General features: G+C 53.7%; 1 protein-coding gene across 1 annotated transcript in view; it reads right to left on the bottom strand.

Moving 5' to 3' along the window:
* SDK2 (sidekick cell adhesion molecule 2) overlaps positions 1-23,387 on the bottom strand; it is a 272,623-nt gene that overhangs the window by 127,783 nt on the left and 121,453 nt on the right. The window contains exon 2 of the mRNA XM_018063889.1: positions 17,407-17,566. Within this exon, the coding sequence (XP_017919378.1) occupies positions 17,407-17,566 (160 nt within the window). The remainder of the gene's footprint in view (positions 1-17,406; positions 17,567-23,387) is intronic.

The raw sequence follows: 23,387 nt of genomic DNA, 5'->3' as shown, positions 1-23,387 counted from the left end.
TATGAGTCTGCCATTGCCACTAATCATTGGACCCAGACTGGAGAGTCCACAAAGTGCCGGGCACTGCGTTAGGCTCTGGTGTCAGCAGTAATAACGACAACCACAATAATGGCACAACCATAGTCCTCCTGGTATTGGCGTCCCCCCAGCTCCTCAGCTTAGAGGGCATGTTGCTCCTGCTGCCATACCCTGCCTAGCAAGGCCCTCTTCCCCAGCCCCTCAACCAGGTCCTTCATTTCCGTCTGCCACCGCCATCCCTTGGACATCTCAGGATCTCAGGGGAGAGAGGGAACAAGGACTTGCTCCTCTTACAGCAAAAGTGACTGTTGTGGCCGCTTTAATGGGCACAAGGGATGACGGGTAATTAATCCTAAGGAGGGCGGGGCCAATGTGCATGGTAGAAACATTCACTGAAGTGGGAGCCTCCTGTGGGCACAGAGTGTGGGGGATGCTCTGCCCGACCAGCCCGCGCTTCCTGCATGGCTGAGTCCTGCTCCCTGGTCTCCACCAGACTCCTGATTTCCCCAGGACAGATTTTGGGGGGATTAATGAGTGAACACCGGGAGCTGGTGATGGACAGGGAGGCCTGGAGTGCTGCGATTCATGGGGTCGCAAAGAGTCGGACACAACTGAGTGACTGAACTGAACTGAATGAATGCTGATGAGGCTGGAGGATGAACCACTGTCCTCCTGGGGTGCCTCCAGCTTGCTGGGCCAGGTCAGGAGGGGAGCGCTGGGCAGAGGCGTCCCTGGACGTCCCGCCATGCCTGCGGTTGGCAGCTCGGGCGGGGGGGCGGGGTGCCTGATGAGCTGCCCGCTCCCTTCCTGCCCAGACCAGGCTCAGGGTCAGGATGGATGCCCTTCCTGTCTACCTGGGGTGAGGCTTCAGATGGCCCTGTGTCTCTCTTCTCTGAGTCCCGAGGCTCAGGCATCCAAGTGGGGCAGGTGCCCACTCCCTGAGCCCTCCCCTAGCTCCCGGCTCTCTGGGTTATATCTCCTTTTGGGAGAGTCTTGGCCACACTGCCACTGAAGTCAGAAAACAGGCTTGAACAACTACTAGAGTCCAGAGCTGGGCTGGGGACTTGGGGGGCAACAGCGCTTGGGGTGGTGGGCACAGGGGAAGAAGGAGGGCTGTGGACTGTCTGTGTGTATTACTTGCTGCGTAACCTTGGGCAGGTTGCCAAATCTCTCTGTGCCTCCGTTTCCTCAGCCATAAAACAAGGGTAATAATAATCATCATCATAAGCAAACCAGGCAGTTCTACCCACTTTACATACAGAATAATGCATGTACTCCCCTTTCCCTATCCTATGAGATCAGAATTCATCTTATCCACATTCGGCAGGTGAAAAAGATGAGGACACCAAGGCACAGAGAGACTAAGCAACTTGTCCAAGATCACACAGCCAGTGGGCCTTTGACTCCGTGCTCTTCACCACGACACCATGGTCCCTACCTGAAGGCACGGGGCAAGGGTGACATGACATCTCACCCGCCGTGCTTAGTAGGACAGGGCCTGGCATGAGGCAGGCGGGAAGCACGTGCTGAGAGTTAGCTGCCACTGGGATTACTCATGTTACTGTCATTCACTCACTGTGTCCTGGGAGAAAGGAGCTCTGCCCTCAGCCCCTCTAACAGTCTCCTAACACCTGGCACAACGCTCCTGTCCCGCTTGCCAGCCCCAGGAGCAGCGTCCGAGCTTCGGCTGCCATGCCATCCAGCGTTGGAGCGAGGATGGCAGCTGCCTTGAGCCCCCGGGCCTAGAGCTGAGCCCCCACCTCCTGCGCTTCCCAACATCTGCTCAGACCCTGGGCAGCTGGCCCCGCAACGCATCCCACCAGCCCTGATCGTTCTGGCCTGGGTCTAGCCTGATTCGCCTCCACACTCTACTCATCCTGTTTGGACAGGCAGCCGCTTCAAAGCTTTGTAGCCACTCCAGGAAGGATGTGGCAGCTACCCTCTGCCCCTACTCCCTAAATCCGGCCTGGCCTCAGGACTTCACCCGCAGAACCTGGTGGAACATTACAAAGCCAGGGCTCAACAGCCTTGCAGCTTCCACGTTTGCCCTCCCAGACCACTGCCCCAGACCACCATGGCACGAAGGCTGGTAAGCCACAGGGAGAGACCAGCAGCCCAGCTGTCCTCGCCATGACCTGCCAGCCTCACTGACCGCCCGCTAAACGCAATGTCATGAGAGCACGCAGGAGGGACCAGCCCAGAAACAGCAAACCACGGTTGGGTGACTAAGGTTTGGAGGCAACTGACCAGGAGCTGTGGCCGCGGCCAGGCCGGGTGTGCACCTGTGGGAGGGGTCCTCGCTCTGTTCCCCAGGGGTCAAAGGCCAAGGAGCAGTTGCAGCGGCTGAGCTTCTGGACGAGGCCAGCTGCGGGCTGACCGCCAGGGACTGCGCCTGACCTCTTTTGGGGAGGCTGTCTTTCTTGGTTGCTGCTTCTTGTTCTGCAGGCAGGAAGCTCCCACCTGCTGCCGGCTCACACTGAGCCGGGGAACTCTCGGGCATTTTCCAGCCCCCAAGGGCTGCCGGTTGGAGCCATAAACCCTGCTTTCAACCCCACCCCTCCTCCAAGCCCACCCCCAGGAGGTAGGCTTTAAAAAAATAAATTTGCTTATTCACTGGGCTGTGTTGGGTCTTCGTGGCAGCATGCAGGGTCTTCGGTGAGGCACGCGACTCTGCAGCTGTGGTGCAGGGGCTCCGGACATGTGGGATCTCAGTCCCCAGCCAGGGATGGAACCCACGTCCCCTGAATTGCAAGGCAGATTCTTCACCACCTGACCACCAGGGAGGTCCCAGGGCAGCCAGCTGGGAGCCGGTCTCTTCCTTGGCAGGATGGCAAGTTCAAAATCACAAACTCCCCCGGGACCCCCTCAGTCAGAAAGCAGAAAGTGGTCGCAGCAGAGACTCCTTTTGGGGGAATGAAGACCCAGGGGAGGGACCACTTGAATCCTCCCACACTGAGAAATCTCATGAACAGGTCTGATGGGTCTCTGAGGGGTACGGGTGGGGAGACGGGGAGTCAGGCACCAAGGCAGCCCCCAGGAAGCAGGGGTCATTACCAACTCCCCAGGCATCTGTCTGGCCCATTTGCCTGCCTGAGCACAGAACTGAGGCAAGATCTAATTAGTTTCTGTGTCCTGGCTGAGAGCCAAGGCGGGAGGGGGCCCCCCTGGGAAGATCTGGGGAGGCGGGAGTCAAGAGGGAGGCTCTCAGGGCAGCCTGGGGTCTCCAGCCCAGCTGTGTGGGGAGGAGGAATGAGCATCTCATTTCCATGCACTGAAACAGCCCCGATGAAAAACATACGTGCCTCTGCTGGGACCTCCCTTCCCGTCCCTCCCGGAGGACCTCGGGCACCACGTGACCGCTGCCCGATGCCCATTCTCCTGCACTGGTTACCAGGGATTCGGGCCAAATCCAAATCCATCAATTTCAGGTGATGGATGATCAAGCCCGCCCTAATTTTCATGTTAAGCTTCCTAGTGGTAGAAATAAACAGCCTCAGTTCGACCGAGAGGAGCTTTCCCCGGGAGCCTTTAATAAAGCAGTGGATGCTTCCTCTGGGCGATTGGTCTGCACTCTGGAGAGTCTGGGTGGACAAGGCCACCTGCCCCCAGGGCTGCCCGGGTCAGAAAGTAGGAGAGGAGCAGGGAGAGAGGGTGTGGCTCCTGTGTGCACACCCCTGTGTTCCAGGCTGTTCTGGGCAGCGGGGCTGCCAGTGGGTCCACATCCTTCACTCCGCCCCTGATTTGCAGCAAGACCCTGGGTGCGTCCCTTTACCCCCGGCTCTCAGATTCTCCATCTGTAAAGTGGGAAGCCTGATAACAGCCTCCTCTGGCCCCCAGGGAGCATTAAATGCACTAAGGAGGGCTCATGCATGTACCTGGGTGTCGGGTCACACCTGGTGCCCACGCGTGGCCTGTGGATGGGCCCCCCAGAGCTGCGCCAGCCGCACAAGTGTCAGTGAGCTGAGGACACTGGAGTGGCCCCTCCCCGCCTGCCCCCTCAGGGGAAACTCATGGCCTCAGGGAGGTGGTCTTCCTGCCTGCCTCCAAGGGTTCTCAGGACTGTGATGCCTCGGAGCCACACGCTGAACCACGGGGACACACGAGGACTCAGTGGGTACCCAAGGGGAGAGAAAGGAGCAGACAGAGCCTGTGACCCGGGGCCTGGCCACAACCCTCACCCCCAGCACAAGCTGTCCTCCCTATATCCTGAGATGCTCAACCTGCCAAAGGAAAAGCCCCCGATCTAACTGGATCGGGGGGTCCGCCTTCTCCTGAACTTGTCCTGGTGAAATCGGAGCGGTGCTGAATGGAGACTGGGGAGGGGTCTGGGCTTCGACTCTAACCCTGGCATCTCCGGGGCAAGTTGCCCGCACCTCTCACGGTGTTCCGAGACTTAGGTGCAGGCTTGGCCCCGCGGCCAGGGAGCCATCCTGCAGTCATGGCTCTCCCCCCGCCCCAGGCACATGGACCCGGGACCCCTCTGCCCCAAGCTTGAGTCCAGCCAGGCAACACCTACCATCCATCCCCGGCTTCCTCAGCAGTGGGGGGCCCACCCCCCTCTCCAAGCCAGGACCCATTAGTGAGAGAGTGAGGAAACTGGTTGCTATGGAAACCGAGACAGCCAGTGTTTTAGAGACTCTCGCTTCCAGTTTTCCCCCATCTCTTTCCCCTCACATTTTGAACTTACTCATCTTAATTGGCATAATTATTGCAACGGCACCCTGAGGTGGGGGAGCCAGCCGTGCCTCTCACTGCCCACCCCTGGCCCTGGCCCTGCGGGGTCTCTCTGCCTCCTGCCTGCCCCTCTTCCGGCTTCTCCCGTCACTCACCAGCGGACCCTGAGGCCGTGGCCGTGGCCGGTGCCCTGGGGCCCAGGAAGGACCTGTCCTCAAGCATGGGGAGGACTCCACCTCAGGGTGTGGGATGGGCCAGGCTTTCAGGGCCTCCGGGTGGTGTCAGGAGGCGTTCTGGGGCCCCTAGGGGATCAGGTCAGGGATGCTATGGATAACAGAGACCCCTCCCACCAATGGCCTCAACCTCCACCACGGCTTTAAAAAGTGAGACTGCCCAGTGGAGACCAGGGCACAGATAGTACCAACACCTGTGGAGCCGGCGCCTCCCGGTCACAGGGCGGATGAGCTCCGGCCAGGCATCCCGGGGACTCAGAGGCTCTGCCTGGGTCTGGGCAATGGATGTCACACCCGCCTTGCTCATCCCACTCCAAGGACCAAACACGGCGTTGATGAAAGCAACTCTGTGCCACAGGAAGTAGAGACAGCTTGGGGCGGGAGAGACCCCCCGCAAGAGGGGCCGGAGGGGGACCAGCCCTCTCCGCCCTCCCCCTCCCATGCCAGGCCCCCGAGCCCGGCTCCAGCGGGGAGAGTCTGCATGCACCGGTGCCCAGCTCTGCTGCTCTGGTTCTCAAAGGCGGGGTGGGTAGGTAGCCCGCACCAGGGTACCTTTGGCAAGATCTGGAGAACTTTTCGGTTGTCACATTCGGGGGAGGCAGCTCCCAGCATGAAGTGGGTCCACACCCTACAACACAGGGCAGCCCCTCACAACAAAGAAAGACTGCACCCCCCACAAACATTAAGAACGCCCAGGTCGAGAAACCCTACTCTCCTTACTGCCATCCGCGGAGGGCCCCTCACACTCGGCTCCCACCCCATTGCTAGGGCCCCCCCGGATGCACAGGTGGGGTGAGCTGGGTACCTCCCAGCAGCCTCCCTCCCAATCAGGATCCTCAGGGGTGGGAAGAGTGGCCTCGGGGCCAGGGGCCAGGGGCCGGACAGCCCGCTTGGCTGGGGGGTCTCGTCCTCCTCCTGGCCTGCCTCCCCCATCCCTCCCGAAGGATTTCGACATTTCTAAACTCGTTAACTTTTAATTACTACCTTCCCTCTGCCTGAGTACACTGGCTCCATGCCACGTACATCTCTATTAAAATTCAATTTATGCCCATCATAACTAATTCCTGCACTTCAGCTTTCTCACCAGCAGCCTTCAACGTTCGGACAAGATGTCCAAACTCACGGTCGAACTGGAGTAAATCTCCAAAGAGGCTGGTGACACGCAGACAGGGTCTGGTTTTGTTGAGGAAGAAGGGGTCCAGACTTCCCAGGAGGGTGGGAATGAGGCTGGGGCAGAAAGAGTACGGTGGGGAGAGAGGCAGTCCAGACACCAAGCACACACTGGCTCCTGGGCTGGAATCAACATTTCCAAAGATCAGCAGGAAGGGAGTGGGAGGTGGGGCGGGGTGGGGAGGGAGCTGGCATTGCCTTTGGGCTGATCCTCCTCGCCGAGCTCTGGGCCAGGTGGACAGAAGGTCCTAATTCTCCACCGGGTGAACCAATGAGCATCTCTTGATGTTCCTTCATCAGGCTTGGAGGAAGGAGACCTCGCTCGCCTTAGTCCTGTGACTTTGAGCTTTGGGCGGGGAGCTGAACCAGGAAGATGTGTCCCTCATGTACAGAGATGGCTTCCCTTAGGAGCTGGCATGTGCAAGGACTGAGAACGAGAACCAAGGTGAGCATGGCCAGCGCGGAACAAAGCAGGGGTGGACGGCCGTCTGGAGTGTTCGTCATCAAGAGTTAGGGATGTCCCTGGTGGTCCAGAGGCTAAGATTCTGTGCTCCCAATGTAGGCGGCCCAGGTTCGATCCCTGGGAACTAGAACCCATATTCATAACTACGAGGTCACATGCCTCAACTGAAAGATCTCACAGGCTGCACCTGGGCTTCCCCGGGGGCACCGGTGATAAAGAACTCGTCTGTCAACGCAGAAAACCTAAGAGACGTGAGTTCGATCTCTGGGTTGGGAAGATCCCCTGGAGGAGGACACAGTAGCCCACTCCACTATTCTTTCCTAGAGAATCCCGTGGGCAGAGGAGCTTGGCAGGCTACAGTCCATAGGGTCGCAAAGAGTTGGACATGACTGAAGTATCTTAGCACTCAGGCACGCTGCAACTAGAAGATTCCGTTTGCTGAAATGAAGACTGGAGATCCCGCTACTAAGACTTGGTGCAGCCAAATAAAAAACAATGAAAAAAGAGAGTGAATGTGTGTGAAGGACTCAGAGCAGGGCCGGGTCCACGCTCGGCTCCACGTATCAGCCATGACTGGTTCCTCCGTGGTGATTTAGGCTAGCTGGGGCTGTGCCCTCGCAGTGCCTCTGCCCTAGGGGAGGGCAAGCAGGGTGAGAGAGCTCAGAGCCGGAGCCAGGAGCTCCAGCCAGAGATCCTGGGTGAAACCTGGCTCTCCAGGTCTGGCTGTGTGACTGTGGGCAAGTCGCTGGGCCTCTCCGAACGGTGATTCCTAACTTTGGGGCAGAGATAATAATAATGGCACCAACCTCCCAGAATCGCTGCTGGGAAGAGCCTGGCTCGGTTCCTGGCCCCCGCGTGGCGTGTGCCCTCTGGGAAGCCCACCAGCCTCTGCCTCCCTGGCCTCTGCTGCCTGCCCTCGTGTCTACAGGGAGGCCGGGAGAGGGGACGGGGTCACTGCAGCTGGCCCCAGGGGCTCCCTTGCATCCTCTCCTCTGAAGGGTTTCAAAAGCGGCGGCCGCTCTGCAGGAGTCCCCTACTCTGTGGCCACAGCAGGGCTGTCGCTCGTGGGGGTCTCTGCCTTCTCCCCAACCCCCAAGCCGGGCGGCTCCCCGATGCCATGCCCCCTCAAAGGATGTCAGGCTGGCGGCGGGGCTGAGGACCCAGCGGGGGCCAGCCAGATGCCAGGCCTGGCTCACCTGAGCCTCCCTGCCCCCACCCCCACACCCAGCAGGGCCCAGCCTCAACTGGTCTCACGCCTTCACCCTTGCACCCCAGAGGGTCTAAGGGGCCCCCTGCTTCTCGCTTCTGGGGCCAGAAGAACAACACACAGTGATGAGTGGGGCCAAAGGAGCCCCATCAGGGACCTGTGTGCGTCGGTGCAGAAAGGGCAGAACACTCAGGTGGCAGGCCTCCTGGATTGACCACTTGCTCCCTGGACGAGCCCAGCCACGTTCAGGAACTTCTGCGAGCTTCCGCAGAAGGAGGGTAAGAACACCTCCCAGTGTTGCTGTGAAATGATGTATATTAAGTTCTTGAAACCGAGTGAGCCTGAATAAACAGTTCTTTGGATTCGTGTGCCTGACTATGCGTGGGAGTGTGTGTGTGTGTGTGTGTGTGTGTGTGTGTGTGTGTGTGTGGTCTGCCTTGCTGATTTGTTTTTCCTATGTGACTTAAAAATTTTATTTTTACTTTATTTTTTTGGCTGCCTTGGGTCCTCGCGCCTGTGTGCAGGCTTGCTCTAGTTGCGTTGAGCGGAGGCTGCTCTCCGGTTGCGGAGCGCAGTCTGGAGGCCCGCTGTGGCTTCTCTTGTTGTGAAGAATGGGCTCTCAGGTGCTCAGGCCCAGCTGCAGTGCGCAGGCTTCACTGCCCCACGGTATGTGGGATCGTCCCAGACCGGGGATTGAACTGGTGTTCCCTGCATTGGCAGGAAGATTCTTAACCGCTGGACCATCAGGAAAGTCTTGCCTATTTAGGTGTAAGAATACTTACAGGAGGAGGCACTACTGGGCGGGACAAATAATGCGGTTGACGGCTCTGCCAGGACGTGGTCACAAGGATGGGAGGTTAAGGTCTATCCTCCACCCTCCCCATGGCCACTGCCTCACCTGCCGTGTCTTCAGCTGGTGGGAGAGTCCCCATCCACGCAGCCCTGGCCGGTGACACAGACACCAATGGAGCCTGACCTGATTCAACCTGGAGAGATGCCCCCGACGCCCCACGGGAGGGAAGGGTGCGAGGGATGCGAGAGCAAACTGGCTCAGCAGGCTCCAGGGCAACGCAGAGGGCCTGGCCTTTATGTGAGCTACCACCCCACAGAGCCAGGACGTCACACAAACACATCTATGCTTTGCGTGCTCATAACTCATAACCACTAAACTGGAGAAGGCAATGGCACCCTACTCCAGTACTCCTGCCTGGAAAATCCCATGGACGGAGGAGCCTGGTAGGCTGCAGTCCACGGGGTCGCTAAGAGTCAGACACAACTGAGCGACTTCACTTTCACGCATTGGAGAAGGAAATGGCAACCCACTCCAGTGTTCTTGCCTGGAGAATCCCAGGGACGGCGGAGCCTGGTGGGCTGCCATCTATGGGGTCACACAGAGTCGGAAATGACTGAAGTGACTTAGCAGCAGCAGCAGCAGCAGCAACCACTAAACACATGCATGAGACCTAAGGAATCACGTGTACGCAGAGCACCACGACACCTTAGCGGCTGTTGTTTAGTTGTTAAGTCGTGTCTGACCCCATCAACTGTAGCCCGCTAGGCCTCTCTGTCCAAGGGATTTTCCAGACAAGAGTGCTGGCTGCCATTTCCCTTGGAGACACACTCACCTGCACATGACATTTCTGGTGGGTTTGCTCTTTGTCTCCTTATTCTATTAAGACGACACCCGGTGTAACCTACCAGCTACCATCATTTCATGTCTGTTGCACCTTAACTGCATCTGCCCCAGAGACTCTCACCGAGTCCCCACTATAACCCTCTAGAGTAGGCATGACTGTGCCCAGTTCCAAAGTGAGAAAATGAACTCAGGGTGGCTAAGCATTCCTGCCGAAAGTCACAGAGCTAGTCACGGGAAAAGCATGAAAGTATTCAGGTGGGCCTAACCCCAAAGTCCAGGTTTTTTCCCTTCTGCCCCCAAGGGTGGATTTAGACCCACAAACCTTGCAGAGTCCCTGGCGCTCAGAAAGAGGCTGGGGCTTTTCTCCATGTGGCTCTCTCTCTCTCTCTCTCTCTCTCTCTCTCCACACACACACACTCCACACATCCCTGACTCATTCTGGGACAGAGCCCACTGAGAATAAAGATCCTTGGAGACTGGATGTGCATGCTAACTCCTTCCTTTGAACACGGAATGGGAAACAGTTAAATTTACAACGTCGCTCCCAGTTTTATTTTCTCTCAACTTGCTCAGTAAATTCAGCCATCTTTCTGCCTGAAAATTGGATATTATCACCCAACTCAAAACCTGGGGTTTGCAAGAGACAGGAAGGCCTCAGCAGAAAGCAGTGGTCAGAGAATCATGGTGAGAAGCTGACTGATCTCTTACACGACGGGGTTTTTAGTATGCATTTATTCCCAAGGGGAAATCAGAATCTTCAGTTGAGCCAAAAAGCAAGAAAGTGCTAGAAATCCAATGGGGACAGGTCAAAAGGACTCCAGAGCCAGGTTAAAGAAGCTCCGCTGGCCAACTCTGGGTTACTATGAAAGTCCAAACGAATAATGATGGGAATGGATTAAAACGCAGATGAAAAATTATCCATGAGTACATATAGGTGTTACACTATTTTAAAGGGGGTGAGAAAGGAAAGGTCTCTGTCATGAAATAATGCTAACTAATACAAGAAAGGACGGAAAAGGTGCTAATCACAACTATCTTGGTAATAATTGATTCAGGTGAGACTCATCAATGGATGTCAAACCACTGGCTGGGAGATTCCTGGGGAGAACAATATTCACACAGTCTCCAGTTATCATCCAAAAGGGAGAAATTACATCGATATCCTGACAAGGGAGAAATCTGTGAATGTCATCTTGACCAGTTGAAAAAACCTACCGTCGCCGGTAATGGGACAAGCTGACATCAGGTGCATGTGAGTGTGAAGTGTTGAAAAGGATGAACATCTAGAGAATATCCCTGCCAAAAAGATGAACGTAATTATGAGGATATAACTGGACAAATCCACACTGGAGGACATTTTGCAAAACTGGCTGAACTCTCAAAAATGTCAACGCTGGGAAAGACAGGAAAGAAAAATGAGGAATAGTTGTGGAGTCTAAAGAGTCATAACAACTAAACCCAGTGCGTGGTCCTTGATTAGATCCTGTATTAAATAACAATAATAAAAATGTCCACACAGGTATAATTGGGACCCATGGAGAAATCTGAATATGGACTGTGTGTCAGATAGTAATATTGTATTAATATCAATGTGCAATTTCCTGAGCGTGAAAATTGTGTGGTAGTTCTGTAGGAAAACGCCTTCTTCTTGGGAAATTTTACTTAGGGGTGAACTGACATAATATCGGCAACTAATTCTTTTTTTTAAAAATTATTTATTCTTATGTATTCGGCTGTACCAGGTCTTAATTGTGCATGTGGGCTCTAGTTCCCTGACGAGGGACGGAACCAGGGTCCTCTGCATTGGGACCACGGAGCCTTAGGCACTAGGCTACCTGGGAAGTCCCAACTAATTCTTAAATAATTCATGAATGCGCATATGTGTACACAGAGAGAGCAAGAGAGAGTGCAAATGATACAAAATATTAACAACTAACGAATGGTAAAAAGGTATGCAAGTGTTGATGGTACCATCATAGTTTTTCCAATATTTGGAAATTTGCAAAATTAAAAAGCAAAGAAGGAAGGAAGGAAAAAGCACCCTGCCCTCCCCAGGGGCAGAGGCGGTGAAGGGACTGGTGGGGTAGCTTCTGTCTGTCTGCCCAACACCCTTTTCCTTTCTTCCGCTCAGAGTTCTCATTTTCACTTCCACCGCTGGGCTCTAGGAGCTGCTGCGCAAAGTCCTGGGACTGGGCGCAGACACGTGACGCGACCTGGCCAATCACAGCTCTCCGTGCTGGTGCCCCACGGGGATTGGTAGGGGCAGATCCAGGCTGGACCAATAAGAATCCTTCCCTGGGTCTTTCTACATGGATCTCGTCGTACAGGGAAGTTCCTTCTGCTCAGATCATGCGGCTGTAAGCCTAGGATTCTTGGACTTCTCAACGTCTCACTGCGTGAGAATAAAGTCTGAATCCAGAGGCAGGCACAGCTGAGCAGCCCTGAGCCCAGAGGCCCTGACAGTATCTAGTTCTTGGTTCTATTAATAAGTCCTGAGACTCCTGGAACTGCCAAGGCACCTGAAGCTCTTCCTTCATTCTGCGGTTTACTTGCATGGTCTTACGTAAGTAATTAGAAGGCAAAGTATGTGGAGATGTATTAGGGACAGAAACGAAGGGCAGAGAGAGGCAGAAATGAGGGTGTGTGTGTGTGTGTGTACGCGCGCACGCATGTATGTTTGACAGATTTACTGAGAGCACACAGGTATTCTATCCGGAAAGGCTTTCCCAAAGAGCTGGGACCCTGGAGGAAACAGCAAGAAGGTTCTGAAAGGGACAATATTCTAAGCGGAGGAAACAGGACAGTTTGGACAAAGACAGAAAAGAAGGCTGTCCTGGGCATAAAAAGCCTTCCTAGGGGTGAGGAGGCAAAAGACTGAGCTCCTCGAATGGAAGTTCATTTATGTCCCCCTGAATAACTCCCATCCAGCCAAGCTCTGAAATGCATCTTTGTTCTCTAGAACTTGCAGGGTACGGTTAGCAGAAAGATGCTTAGGATATATATACATGGAGGAGGCGATGGCAACAGTCTTTCTTCAATAAGAGGCAGTGTGGGTGGTGGTAAAGAATTCAAGCCCTGTGGTCATCTGACTTATATCTGAAGCCCAACTCAGTAACTTGACCTTGCGTGGACTGTTTAAGCCTCAGTTTGCTCATCTGTAGAATGGGGGAGAAACAATGGAACCTACCCATAGGACTGCTGACAGGATTAAAGGAGATACTCTCAGAGAGCCTATCATAACATCAGCCATGAAATAAATTCATTTTTGGTTGCCAATGATTATTATCATCATTACCATCATCAACAACACCTGTACCCTGACAACAATCCGGATGCTTCCAGGGTCAGGGGGCTGACGGGGTCCAAAGAAAGCTCATTCCATCACTGGGCGAATCTGAACCTGAAGAGCCAGGATGTGCTTCTGTGTAACACCCACCCCCTTGTCCTCGCAGTTTCAGGCACCAGAAGAACCAGATAAGGAATCAACTCTCCTCCTCCTGGGTCCTGCCTCCGGCTCCCTGCCAGCGGAAATCCAGGGCAAAGACACCATTGAGAGTGTGGTATGCCATCGGTGTGCTCTGGGGGTGCCCACTCAAGCACATCCACCATCCAAGAGGCTCCAGGGGCTCATCATGGAAACTGTTAAAACTGCCCAAGGTGCCACAGAGCTTTTAGGCATGGTTCTGGGACCCCGACTGAAAACCATCACAGGGGCCGCTCAGGGAGGCCCCTCTGGTCTCTTTGTGGCTCCCTGGAGAACCAAAGCCCAGAGTGGCCAGACCTGGAGGGCCTCCTTCATCCAGGCCCAGGTCTCTCACCACCCACAGAGGGGAGGGTGGTCCTCCCGCCCTGGCCCCTCCTGCTCTCTCATTTGCCAAAGTGGCCACTCCCACTGAAACCCAGCAGGAGCTTGTGGGGCTCCTGGGCACCAAAGTCTTCTTATGTGACTGTTTTCTTCTGTGCAGGAAACAGCCTTCTGCCTCCATGACCTTCCCTGAGGTCCAGAGTTGCTAATCAGGGAAGGGAGGGGTTGCAGAGACAAGGGAGGCGTGGCCAAGAAGCAACAGTGGACGCTTGGGGTGGGGTCCTGGCTCCACCTCGAGGCACAGAACAATATTTTTGAACTCTTTACAAAATTAAAGCGGTAGTGTTGGCCTCCCCTGTGGCTCAGATGGTAAAGAACCTGCCTGCAATGCAGGAGGCCTGGGTTTGATCCCTGGATCAGGAAGATCCCCTGGAGAAGGGAATGAAAACCCACTCCAGTATTCTTGCCTGGAGAATTCCATGGACAGAGGAGCCTGGAGGGCTACAGTCCATGGGGTCAAACAGTCCAAATAGTCAGACTCGACTGAATGACAAACACACACAAAGTCCAGGCCAGAACACTGGAGTGGGTTGCTATCTCCTTCTCCAGGGGATCTTCCCAACCCAGGGATCGAACCCAGGTCTCCGGCATTGCAGGTGGATTCTTTACCACTGAGCTACTTGGAAAGCCCACTTACAGAAGGAAAAGTCCCAATAAAAGGAAGATGAAGTATTTAATGAAGCATTCTTCATTTCAGAGGGAAGGTCACAGCTTGATAACCTCAAGAACCACAGAAACTCATCAGGAGACCACCTAAAGCCAGATTAAGGGAGTGCACACCCTAATCTGATCAGCAACCCCACCCTTGAACCACTGCTATAAGTAAGTGAGTAAGTGAAGCTCAGTCGTGTCCGACTTTTTTCGACCCCGTGGACTGTAGCCTACCAGGCTTCTCTGTCCATGGGATTCTCCAGGTAAGAATACTGGAGTGGGTTACCATTTCCTTCTCCAGGGCATCTTCCCGACCCAGGGATCGAACCACTGCTATAGAACTCCCCAAATCCTCCTGGGTTGGGACACACAGTTTTTGAGCCTGCTATGTCCCCTGATGAACTATGGAATGAGGTTCGTGACATTGTACAGGAGACAGGGATCAAGACCATCCCTATGGAAAAGAAATGCAAAAAAGCAAAATGGCTGTCTGGGGAGGCCTTATAAATAGCTGTGAAAAGAAGAGAGGCAAAAAGCAAAGGAGAAAAGGAAAGATATAAGCATCTGAATGCAGAGTTCCAAAGAATAGCAAGAAGAGATAAGAAAGCCTTCCTCAGCGATCAATGCAAAGAAATAGAGGAAAACAACAGAATGGGAAAGACTAGAGATCTCTTCAAGAAAATTAGAGATACCAAGGGAACATTTCATGCAAAGATGGGCTCGATAAAGGACAGAAATGGTATAGACCTAACAGAAGCAGAAGATATTAAGAAGAGGTGGCAAGAATACACAGAAGAACTGTACAAAAAAGATCCTCACGACCCAGATAATCACAATGGTGTGATCACTCATCTAGAGCCTGACATCCTGGAATGTGAAGTCAAGTGGGCCTTAGAAATCATCACTACGAACAAAGCTAGTGGAGGTGATGGAATTCCAGTTGCGCTATTTCAAATCCTGAAAGATGATGCTGTGAAAGTGCTGCACTCAATATGCCAGCAAATTTGGAAAACTCAGCAGTGGCCACAGGACTGGAAGAGGTCAGTTTTCATTCCAATCCCAAAGAAAGGCAATGCCAAAGAATGCTCAAACTACCACACAATTGCACTCATCTCACATGCTAGTAAAGTAATGTTCTAAATTCTCCAAGCCAGGCTTCAGCAATACGTGAACCGTGAAATTCCTGATGTTCAAGCTGGTTTTAGAAAAGGCAGAGGAACCAGAGATCAAATTGCCAACATCTGCTGGATCGTGGAAAAAGCAAGAGAGTTCCAGGAATACATCTATTTCTGCTTTATTGACTATGCCAAAGCCTTTGACTGTGTGGATCACAGTAAATTGTGGAAAATTCTGAAAGAGATGGGAATACCAGACCACCTAACCTGCCTCTTGAGAAATCTGTATGCAGGTCAGGAAACAACAGTTAGAACTGGACATGGAACAACAGACTGGTTCCAAACAGGAAAAGGAGTATGTCAAGGCCGTATATTGTCACCCTGCTTATTTAACATCTATGCAGAGTACATCATGAGAAACACTGGACTGGAAGAAACACAAGTTGGAATCAAGATTGCTGGGAGAAATATCAATAACCTCAGATATGCAGATGACACCACCCTTATGGCAGAAAGTGAAGAGGAACTAAAAAGCCTCTTGATCAGAGTGAAAGAGGAGAGTGAAAAAGTTGGCTTAAAGCTCAACATTCAGAAAAAGAAGATCATGGCATCTGGTCCCATCACTTCATGGGAAATAGATGGGGAAACAGTGGAAACAGTGTCAGACTTTATTTTGGGGGGCTCCAAAATCACTGCAGATGGTGACTGCAGCCATGAAATTAAAAGACGCTTACTCCTTGGAAGAAAAGTTATGACCAACCTAGACAGCATATTCAAAAGCAGAGACATTACTTTGCCGACTAAGGTCCATCTAGTCAAGGCTATGGTTTTTCCAGTAGTCATGTATGGATGTGAGAGTTGGACTATGAAGAAGGCTGAGTGCCGAAGAATTGATGCGTTTGAACTGTGGTGTTGGAGAAGACTCTTGAGAGTCCCTTGGACTGCAAGGAGATCCAACCAGTCCATTCTGAAGGAGATCAACCTTGGGATTTCTTTGGAAGGACTGATGCTAAAGCTGAAGCTCCAGTACTTTGGCCACCTCATGTGAAGAGTTGACTCATTGGAAAAGACTCTGATGCTGGCAGGGATTAGGGGCAGAAGGAGAAGGGGACGACAGAGGATGAGATGGCTGGATGGCATCACTGACTCGATGGACGTGAGTCTGAGTGAACTCCGGGAGGTGGTGATAGACAGGGAGGCCTGGCGTGCTGCGATTCATGGGGTCGCAAAGAATTGGACACGACTGAGCGACTGAACTGAGCTGAACTGATGTCCCCATTTGCCTGGCAAAACAATAACGCTATTCTTTTCTACTTCACTCAAAACTCTCTCTGAAATTCAAACTGGCACCTGTGTACAGCGGCCGAGTTTTCGGCATCACCACCAAGCCCATCCAGACCAGTTGTAGGGTAGAGGGAACCTGGGCACCAGGGTCACCCCAAACGCTGGCTTCCTGGCTTCATGAAGAAAAGGACGGTTTCCTGGGAAGGACAGATCCTCAAGCAATTAAATCCCCCCCCTCTCATTTGCCTTCCTATCCGTGATCTGTGTCAACATCCCCAGGGCAAGACAATCTTGTTTCCCCAACAAAACCAATTATGCACATCAGGCCTAGGGATTAACTACCAGGCACAGGGTCGGGAGCCAATCAAACCTGGTGGGATGGGGGGACAGGAGCAGGAATGGGGGAGAGCCAGGAGAGAGGCTGGAGGCCGTCTGGCTTCGGGGGTGGCTGCCTCGCGCTCACTCTTCCACCTGCCCTCACTGAGACCCGAGCCTCTCTCTCTCTCTGTGCTCCCCTTTTTTCCACTTGCCGTGTCCTGGGGAAGCGGGCCCGGCCAGCCCACAGCACCATGCAGGGCCATAGCAGGAAGCGGAGATGAGTCCAAATGCCCATGGGGCCCCACTTCCGTGTTCCCCCTGAATTTCCCTCCCAAACAGAATCTATCCATCACTTATGGATCCCGGGTAGTCACATGCCACAGCTCTCTGTTGGACTCAGGCCCCTCCAACAGCTTCCCTGAGACAGCAGCATCTTCTCAGTAGGGAGCGGGTGGGGATCTGGTCACAGCTCACGCTGGCATTGAGCTCCTCTGCCCCGTCCAAGGCTGCCTGGACTACCCTATGGGGCAGCGCCCCCAGCCCACCCTCCAGTCATCCTCTGCTGGCTTAGCTGGCAGATTCTTCTCACCCCAGGGCAAGGCTGCCTTGCCTTCCCCCCGCCCAACCTCCTGCAGCTTCCGCCATCCCAGCCCCCCTGTAGCCCTGGCCCAGAGCGTCCCTGAACTGCCATCCCAGCCCGCTCCCCCTTCAGGTACCACTGCAGGACACGGCAGGACCCTGGCCGCCGGGAGGGACGGGGCGGCGCGCTTGCCTGTACTCCAGGGAGAACCTGGTCAGCTCCCGACTGTTGCGCAGCCACTTGAACTCCAGCGGCCAGCTGCCCTCGGCCATGCACGTGAGCACGAGGCGGTTGCCCTCCAGATGCACCTGCGTCCGCGCCGGCTCCGTCTTGAAATAGGGGGGCACGTCATCTGCGGGGAACAGAGACACCGAGGCGCTGGTTACCACTTCTCACCTGCCTGCAGCCACTCACCTGGAGCCCGTCCTCTGGGAGGCAGACCGGGCAGGCGCAGCAGGGAACGGGCGAAGGTCCTGTGCCCGGGAAGGGCCGGAACTCAGGTCAGGGCTCGTAGGCAGAGCGGGTTCTCCCCGCCGGCCTCCTCCCAGAAGCCCCTGGGCCCAGCCAAGCACGAGCCCCCCGCAGCTCCCCTTGACACAGACAGTGCACGAAGGACCCCAGGCTTCTGGGGACCACTTAGACCAAAAGCTTTGGGTGGAAACAGAGGCTTTCTGTCTTCCGGCCAGTTGGAAAAGGGGCAGAAGTGAAGTAGACGAAGGGGTTGACAAAAGAACTGGGAGACGCAGCAAGGGGGAGAGGGCCTCCACGCCCACCCTTGAGCAGCCCCGTGTTTTAGGGGAGGGGCTGGGCTGGGGGAGGGGCCCGCACTGGAAACAACACAGGGACCAAAGCACTACTAGGTTGGTTCTGGGTTGTTCCAGGGGCTTTAACATCCTCTCACCGGATCTAGCTCACAGCCAGACAGGATCAAAATCCACCTTTCAGAGAGGGGTTGGAAACCCGCCGGGGGTCACACAGCTGGAAGGCAAGCAGCCAGCCCTGCAGGCTGAGCACTCAACCCTGCACTTGAGCATGAGGGTGAAATGGAGAGGAAGATGGGTTTAAGGCACCCACACGCGGACTCGACGCCTTTGCGTCTGAGAGATGGAGAAAGTGAGCTCCAGGAAACTCTGTTCACCAGCTCATCCAGCGAGCACACTCTGTGCGGGGGCTCTGATCACCTGCTCTCAAGGGTACGGCCCGGGGACCCCGCAGCCCTGAGCTGCAACCAAGGCGAGTCAGGTCCAGGCCCGAAAGTGAAAAGTGAAAGAGAAGTCGCTCAGGCGTGTCCGACTCTTTGCCACCCCATGGAGTGTAGCCCACCAGGCTCCTCGGTCCATGGGATTTTCCAGGCAAGAATACTGGAGTGGGGAGCTGTTTCCTTCTCCAGGAGATCTTCCCGACACAGGGACTGAACCTGGGTCTCCCACATAGGAGGCAGACACTTTACCCTCTGAGCTTGCCAGACCCAAATCCAAGCACTTTCCACCCATCACCCTGCCTGAAGGGTGGGCGGTGCGCAAAGCCAGAAAGCTGCTGGCAAATCTGGCACTGGGCACCCGACCTCCAAGCCTTGTGGGAGAGGGGTCTCGGCACCACACCTTGTCTGTGCTCAGCTGCCTGGCTGTGGACATGCATTCACCTCTCTGAGTCTCAGTTTCTCCATCAGGAGACACAGGAAGAGAAACAGCCACTGCGATATCTTAAGAGTTAAATGAGATAGTGTTAGTCACTCAGTCGTGTCCAGCTCCTGGCGACTCCATGGACTGTAGCCCACCAGACTCCTCTGTCCGTGGAATTCTCCAGGCAAGAATACTGGAGTGGGTTGCCATGCCCTTCGTCAGGGGATCTTCCTGACCCAGGGATTGAACATTGCATTGCAGGCAGATTCTTCGCCGCCTGAGCCACCCGGGAAGCCCATTGTTAAATGAGATAACAATTGTGAAAATTCTAGGTCTGTGCCTGGCCCAGAGTAAATGTTCTGCAAACGTTCGTTTCTTTTCCAACATCAGAGAACTGGTGTTCCTGCCAGGGAAGGAGGTTCCATCACCCTCAGCACTGGCTGATGCCCCAGACAGACTTCGGTCTGAGAGTTAACGACCCACTAGGAGCCCAGACAGTGAAAAACACAAGGCGTTATTCTTCAGGCCTCAGATATGGGACCAGCCAGAGAAGAGAAAGGGGCACTTGTCTGGGGTCGGGAGGCAGTGACCCAAGGGTGGAAGGGAGTGAACCCAGCTGCGGCCTGGCAGGCCGGGTCGGGGGTGTGCAGGGGCTGGGAAGCGGGCCCCTCCTGCATCCCAGGTGGAATCTTTGGAGGATCAGTGGGGCTTGGTGGCCTGGATTTCCGCTCTATCCTCTCACCCTCAGATTTAACCAGGGTTGGGCATCCTTGGGTTTCAGATAAGTTTACGCATTTGTGACAAAGCCTCAGTCTGAGCTTATGCACAGACGGACAACTCAGGACAAGCCGAATGTCGGCTTGGGGCCCAGGTCCACCAGCTGGCTGCAGAGATTCCCACCCAACCCCAAGGTCTCTCCATCTTCACTAGAGACTGTGGGGAGTCTTCCTGGAACCCCAACCCTGCTACAGACCCTCCCTGTGGGGGCCACTGGAGGGCAGGCTGGGGGTGGTCCGATGGCGGCTGGAGGGCAGGTGCAGACATGCAAGGGGCGCACCCTGGACCACCCGCCCTTGGCCTCTCTCCCCGGGCGCCGGTGTTCCCAGCCCGGAGCTGACGCTGCTCATTGGCACGTCTGCCCATCACGCGTAACAACGGTCACGCGAGCATGCTGCCTTAAAGACGCCGAGGCGGCGCCTCTCCTAGAGTGTGTCCTGAGGGGGTGTCTCCCACCCCCGGTCCCCCATTTCTGGGGTCCTCATGCATCTCTGGAGCTGGCGAAGGGCAGAGAGGCAGGCAGGCCCTCATTTGCCAAGAAAAACGATCCCCCACCCTCGGAGGCAGCCGGCTCCTCTCAGTTTAACAAATGGGCACATTCGCACTTCAAAGGCGCATTCATATTCTCCAGCAGCTTTCAAGAGCCCTTTGAATCGCGTTCTTAAAAACCCTCTGTTAGCTCCTGTCATCCCGCGTTTGTTTTAAAACAATAACGCTCCCAGCCCCCGAAGATCAGATCCCTTGGAGGTGGGCTGACTCAGAGCCAGAGGAGTCGGTGGTGGTGGTGGTGGGGGGTGGGCGGCGGGTATGTTTGCACACGCACACGGGCACACGCGCCCGGCACCCACACCCCAGGCCTCTGCCACCCGGCTCGCGGGTCATGTGCCCCCCACATCCGCAGTCGCCAATGCATTCCTCAGGCTCTCCTAGGGGCGCCAGTCTGGAGCCAAATGGCTTCTGCTTGGATGGGCTGATTCCAGAGGCTGCTGGAGATAATGACTTGAGGGAAGAGGGGAGGTGGGGCGTTAGCCTTTCCTGAGAACCTGCTGGGTACCCAGATCAGAGCGTCTTCCCTCATTCCAAGCGATCCTAACAAGGCCTCCTGGCTGAGGCCAAGGCTTCCTGCCCCAAGACCCTGAGATGTGGCCACACCTCCTTTTCCCAAAGATGAAAGGGCCCTCATGTTGGGACTCACGTCGGGATACAGGGATTTGGGAGGGAGGCCCACGCAGAGCTGAGAGCAGGCGTGGCAGTGAGTCCTGCCAGCCTGTTTTCCTAGATGGGCCGGCCCTGCCCCAAGGCCCGGGGGGCTGGGAGTGTGTGAGCTGTGGCAGGAAAGCCTGATGGGAGAAGGATGCTGGCGGGAATAGCGTGCGTGTGTGTGTGTGTGCGTGCGTGTGTGTGCGTGTGCGCGTGTGCGCGTGCGCGCGTGTGTGTGCGTGTGCGTGTATGCATGCGTGTGTGTGTGTATGTCTTTGAGCATGCGTCTGTATGCATCTTTGTATGTATGTATGTATTCGCGTGTGTGTGTCTGTGTTCACGTGTATGTATCTGTGTGTTCACATGTGTGTCTGGATGACTCTCTGATTGCATGTATATCTGTGTGTCTGAGTGTGTGTGTGTGTGTGTCTCTGTATGTCTTTGAGCATGCGTCTGTATGCATCTTTGTATGTATGTATGTATTCACGTGTCTGTGTCTGTGTGTTCATGTGTGTGTCTGGATGACGCTCTGATTGCATGTGTATCTGTGTGTTCACGTGTGTGTGTCTGTGTGTTCACGTGTGTGTCTGGATGACTCTGATTGCATGTGTATCTGTGTGTGTGTGTGTGTGTGTGTGCGCGCGCGCATGCACTTATGTGCAGGAAAAGATTTCTGCGTCATGGCTGCACAGGTGGGTAACACAGATCATTGACCTTGGGCAAATGACTTTGACTTTCTGCATTTCAGTGTCCTTAGCTGTAAACTGGGGATATGTTTGTTGTGAGGCTTTAATTAAAAAACATAAAGTGCTTAGGAAAGGCAAGTGACTGGTGTGTGCTATGGGAGAGGCAGTTATTACTACTCTTGATCATATAGGCAGGGGGACAGATCCCCTGAGGGGGGAGAGCTCATACACTCTTAGCAGGGGCCAGTAGCCTCTTAACCTTAGTTCTGGGATTGTGCAGTACACAGCTTGGACTACTGTACACAACAGCCCTGCTAGCCACATTCTCAGTGGGGAAGGGATAATGGAGAGTGGAGAAGGGTCGACAGAATCAACGTTCCACAGATGTCATTCTCGTCAACTCTTCCTCACTTTGAAAACGTACACATGGAAGACTTCTTAAGCTAGACAAAACGATTCAAAAATTCACACTGAAGAAAACCACGAAAGAATAGACAAGGAAATTCTGAAAAAGAACGGCAAGCGGAAGAGATTAGCACACATACCAAACTGTATCATAAAGCTGCAGTCATTAAAGCAGTGTGTTCTTTTTCAGATGGACTGATGAAGCGATGAACCAGAGTCTAGAAATACACCCCAGTATATATGGGATATTTAAGAGAGGCTTAAAGTAGAATTTCAGGTCAGTGGGGAATAGATCAATTATTCAACAAATGGTCTTGGAGCAACCAGGATGCCATTTGAGGGAAAAAAATCAAGCTGAATTTACGAGAATAAATGCGAGATGGATCAATGTTTTAAACAAAAACAAATGAAATTCTAGAAGAACTAGGAAAAATCACAGGGGCTTAAAAAATACACAATCTCAGCAAAGCAAAGAATTTGCCAAGTACTTTGTAAGTACTACACAAACTCCAGAAAGTCATAAAACCAGATTGATACCTTCAACTCTATAAAAATCTTGCATGGATAGAAAAAAAAAATACCCATAAACAAAAAGCAACAAATGACAAACTGGGGGAAAATATTTGCAACTTCTATCATGGACAAAGAGCTCATTTTCCTGATATAAAAAATATTCTCATAAATCAATACGAAAAAGATGAACAAACCAACAGAAAAATGGGCAAAGGATATGAACCGTTCACAGAGAAGAATTACAAATAACTTGGAAACACAAAGATGCTGAACTTTGCGATAAGAGAAAGGCAAGGCAAACTCAATAGGATTTTTTTTTCCCCTATCACTTTGGCCAAGATTTGAAAACACGATAAAACCCTGGGGCTGGCCAGCCTGCAGAGATCCAGGCCTCATGCACACAGCTTGGCAATTCCATCAAAACTAAAAATGCACCCCTCCATCCACCAACTCTTTAAGGAATTTCTCCTTCACACACACACACACACACACACACACACACACACACACACACACACACACACACACACACACACACACACACACACGCGCGCGCGCGCGCGCGCAAGTGACAGTTTTGCAAGGGACACTGTATTTTGTAACAGCGAAAGCTTGGAAATGACCTGAATGTCTGTCAAGAGGGCGCTGGTTAAAGAAATGATTGCACCTCCAAACAGTAGAATTCTCTGTACCGAAAGGCTCTGGAACAAATCCTGAGACCTACTGTTAAGTAAAAACAGCAAGGTGTAGAATGGGGTGTGTAATTGGCTATCACTTGGGCACACTTTTTTCTTCAAGGATAAAAATAGATTTGCTTGTACAGGCACAGGCTTCTTCTAGAGGGCTTCTTCTTCTATAAGACACTGGGCTTAGTGACGCTTTAGGGAGGAGAACTGGGGGACTGGGGCTGGGAGGGAGGGGCCCACACTTTTATTTTGTCTTTTTGTAACTTTTAGAAAGTGTTTTAAGC

This window comes from Capra hircus, chromosome 19, assembly GCF_001704415.2.
Source record: "Capra hircus breed San Clemente chromosome 19, ASM170441v1, whole genome shotgun sequence".
NCBI classification, from domain to species: domain Eukaryota; kingdom Metazoa; phylum Chordata; class Mammalia; order Artiodactyla; family Bovidae; genus Capra; species Capra hircus.
Note: the sequence above shows the minus strand (reverse complement) of the source record. Positions and strands in the feature narration are given on the sequence as shown.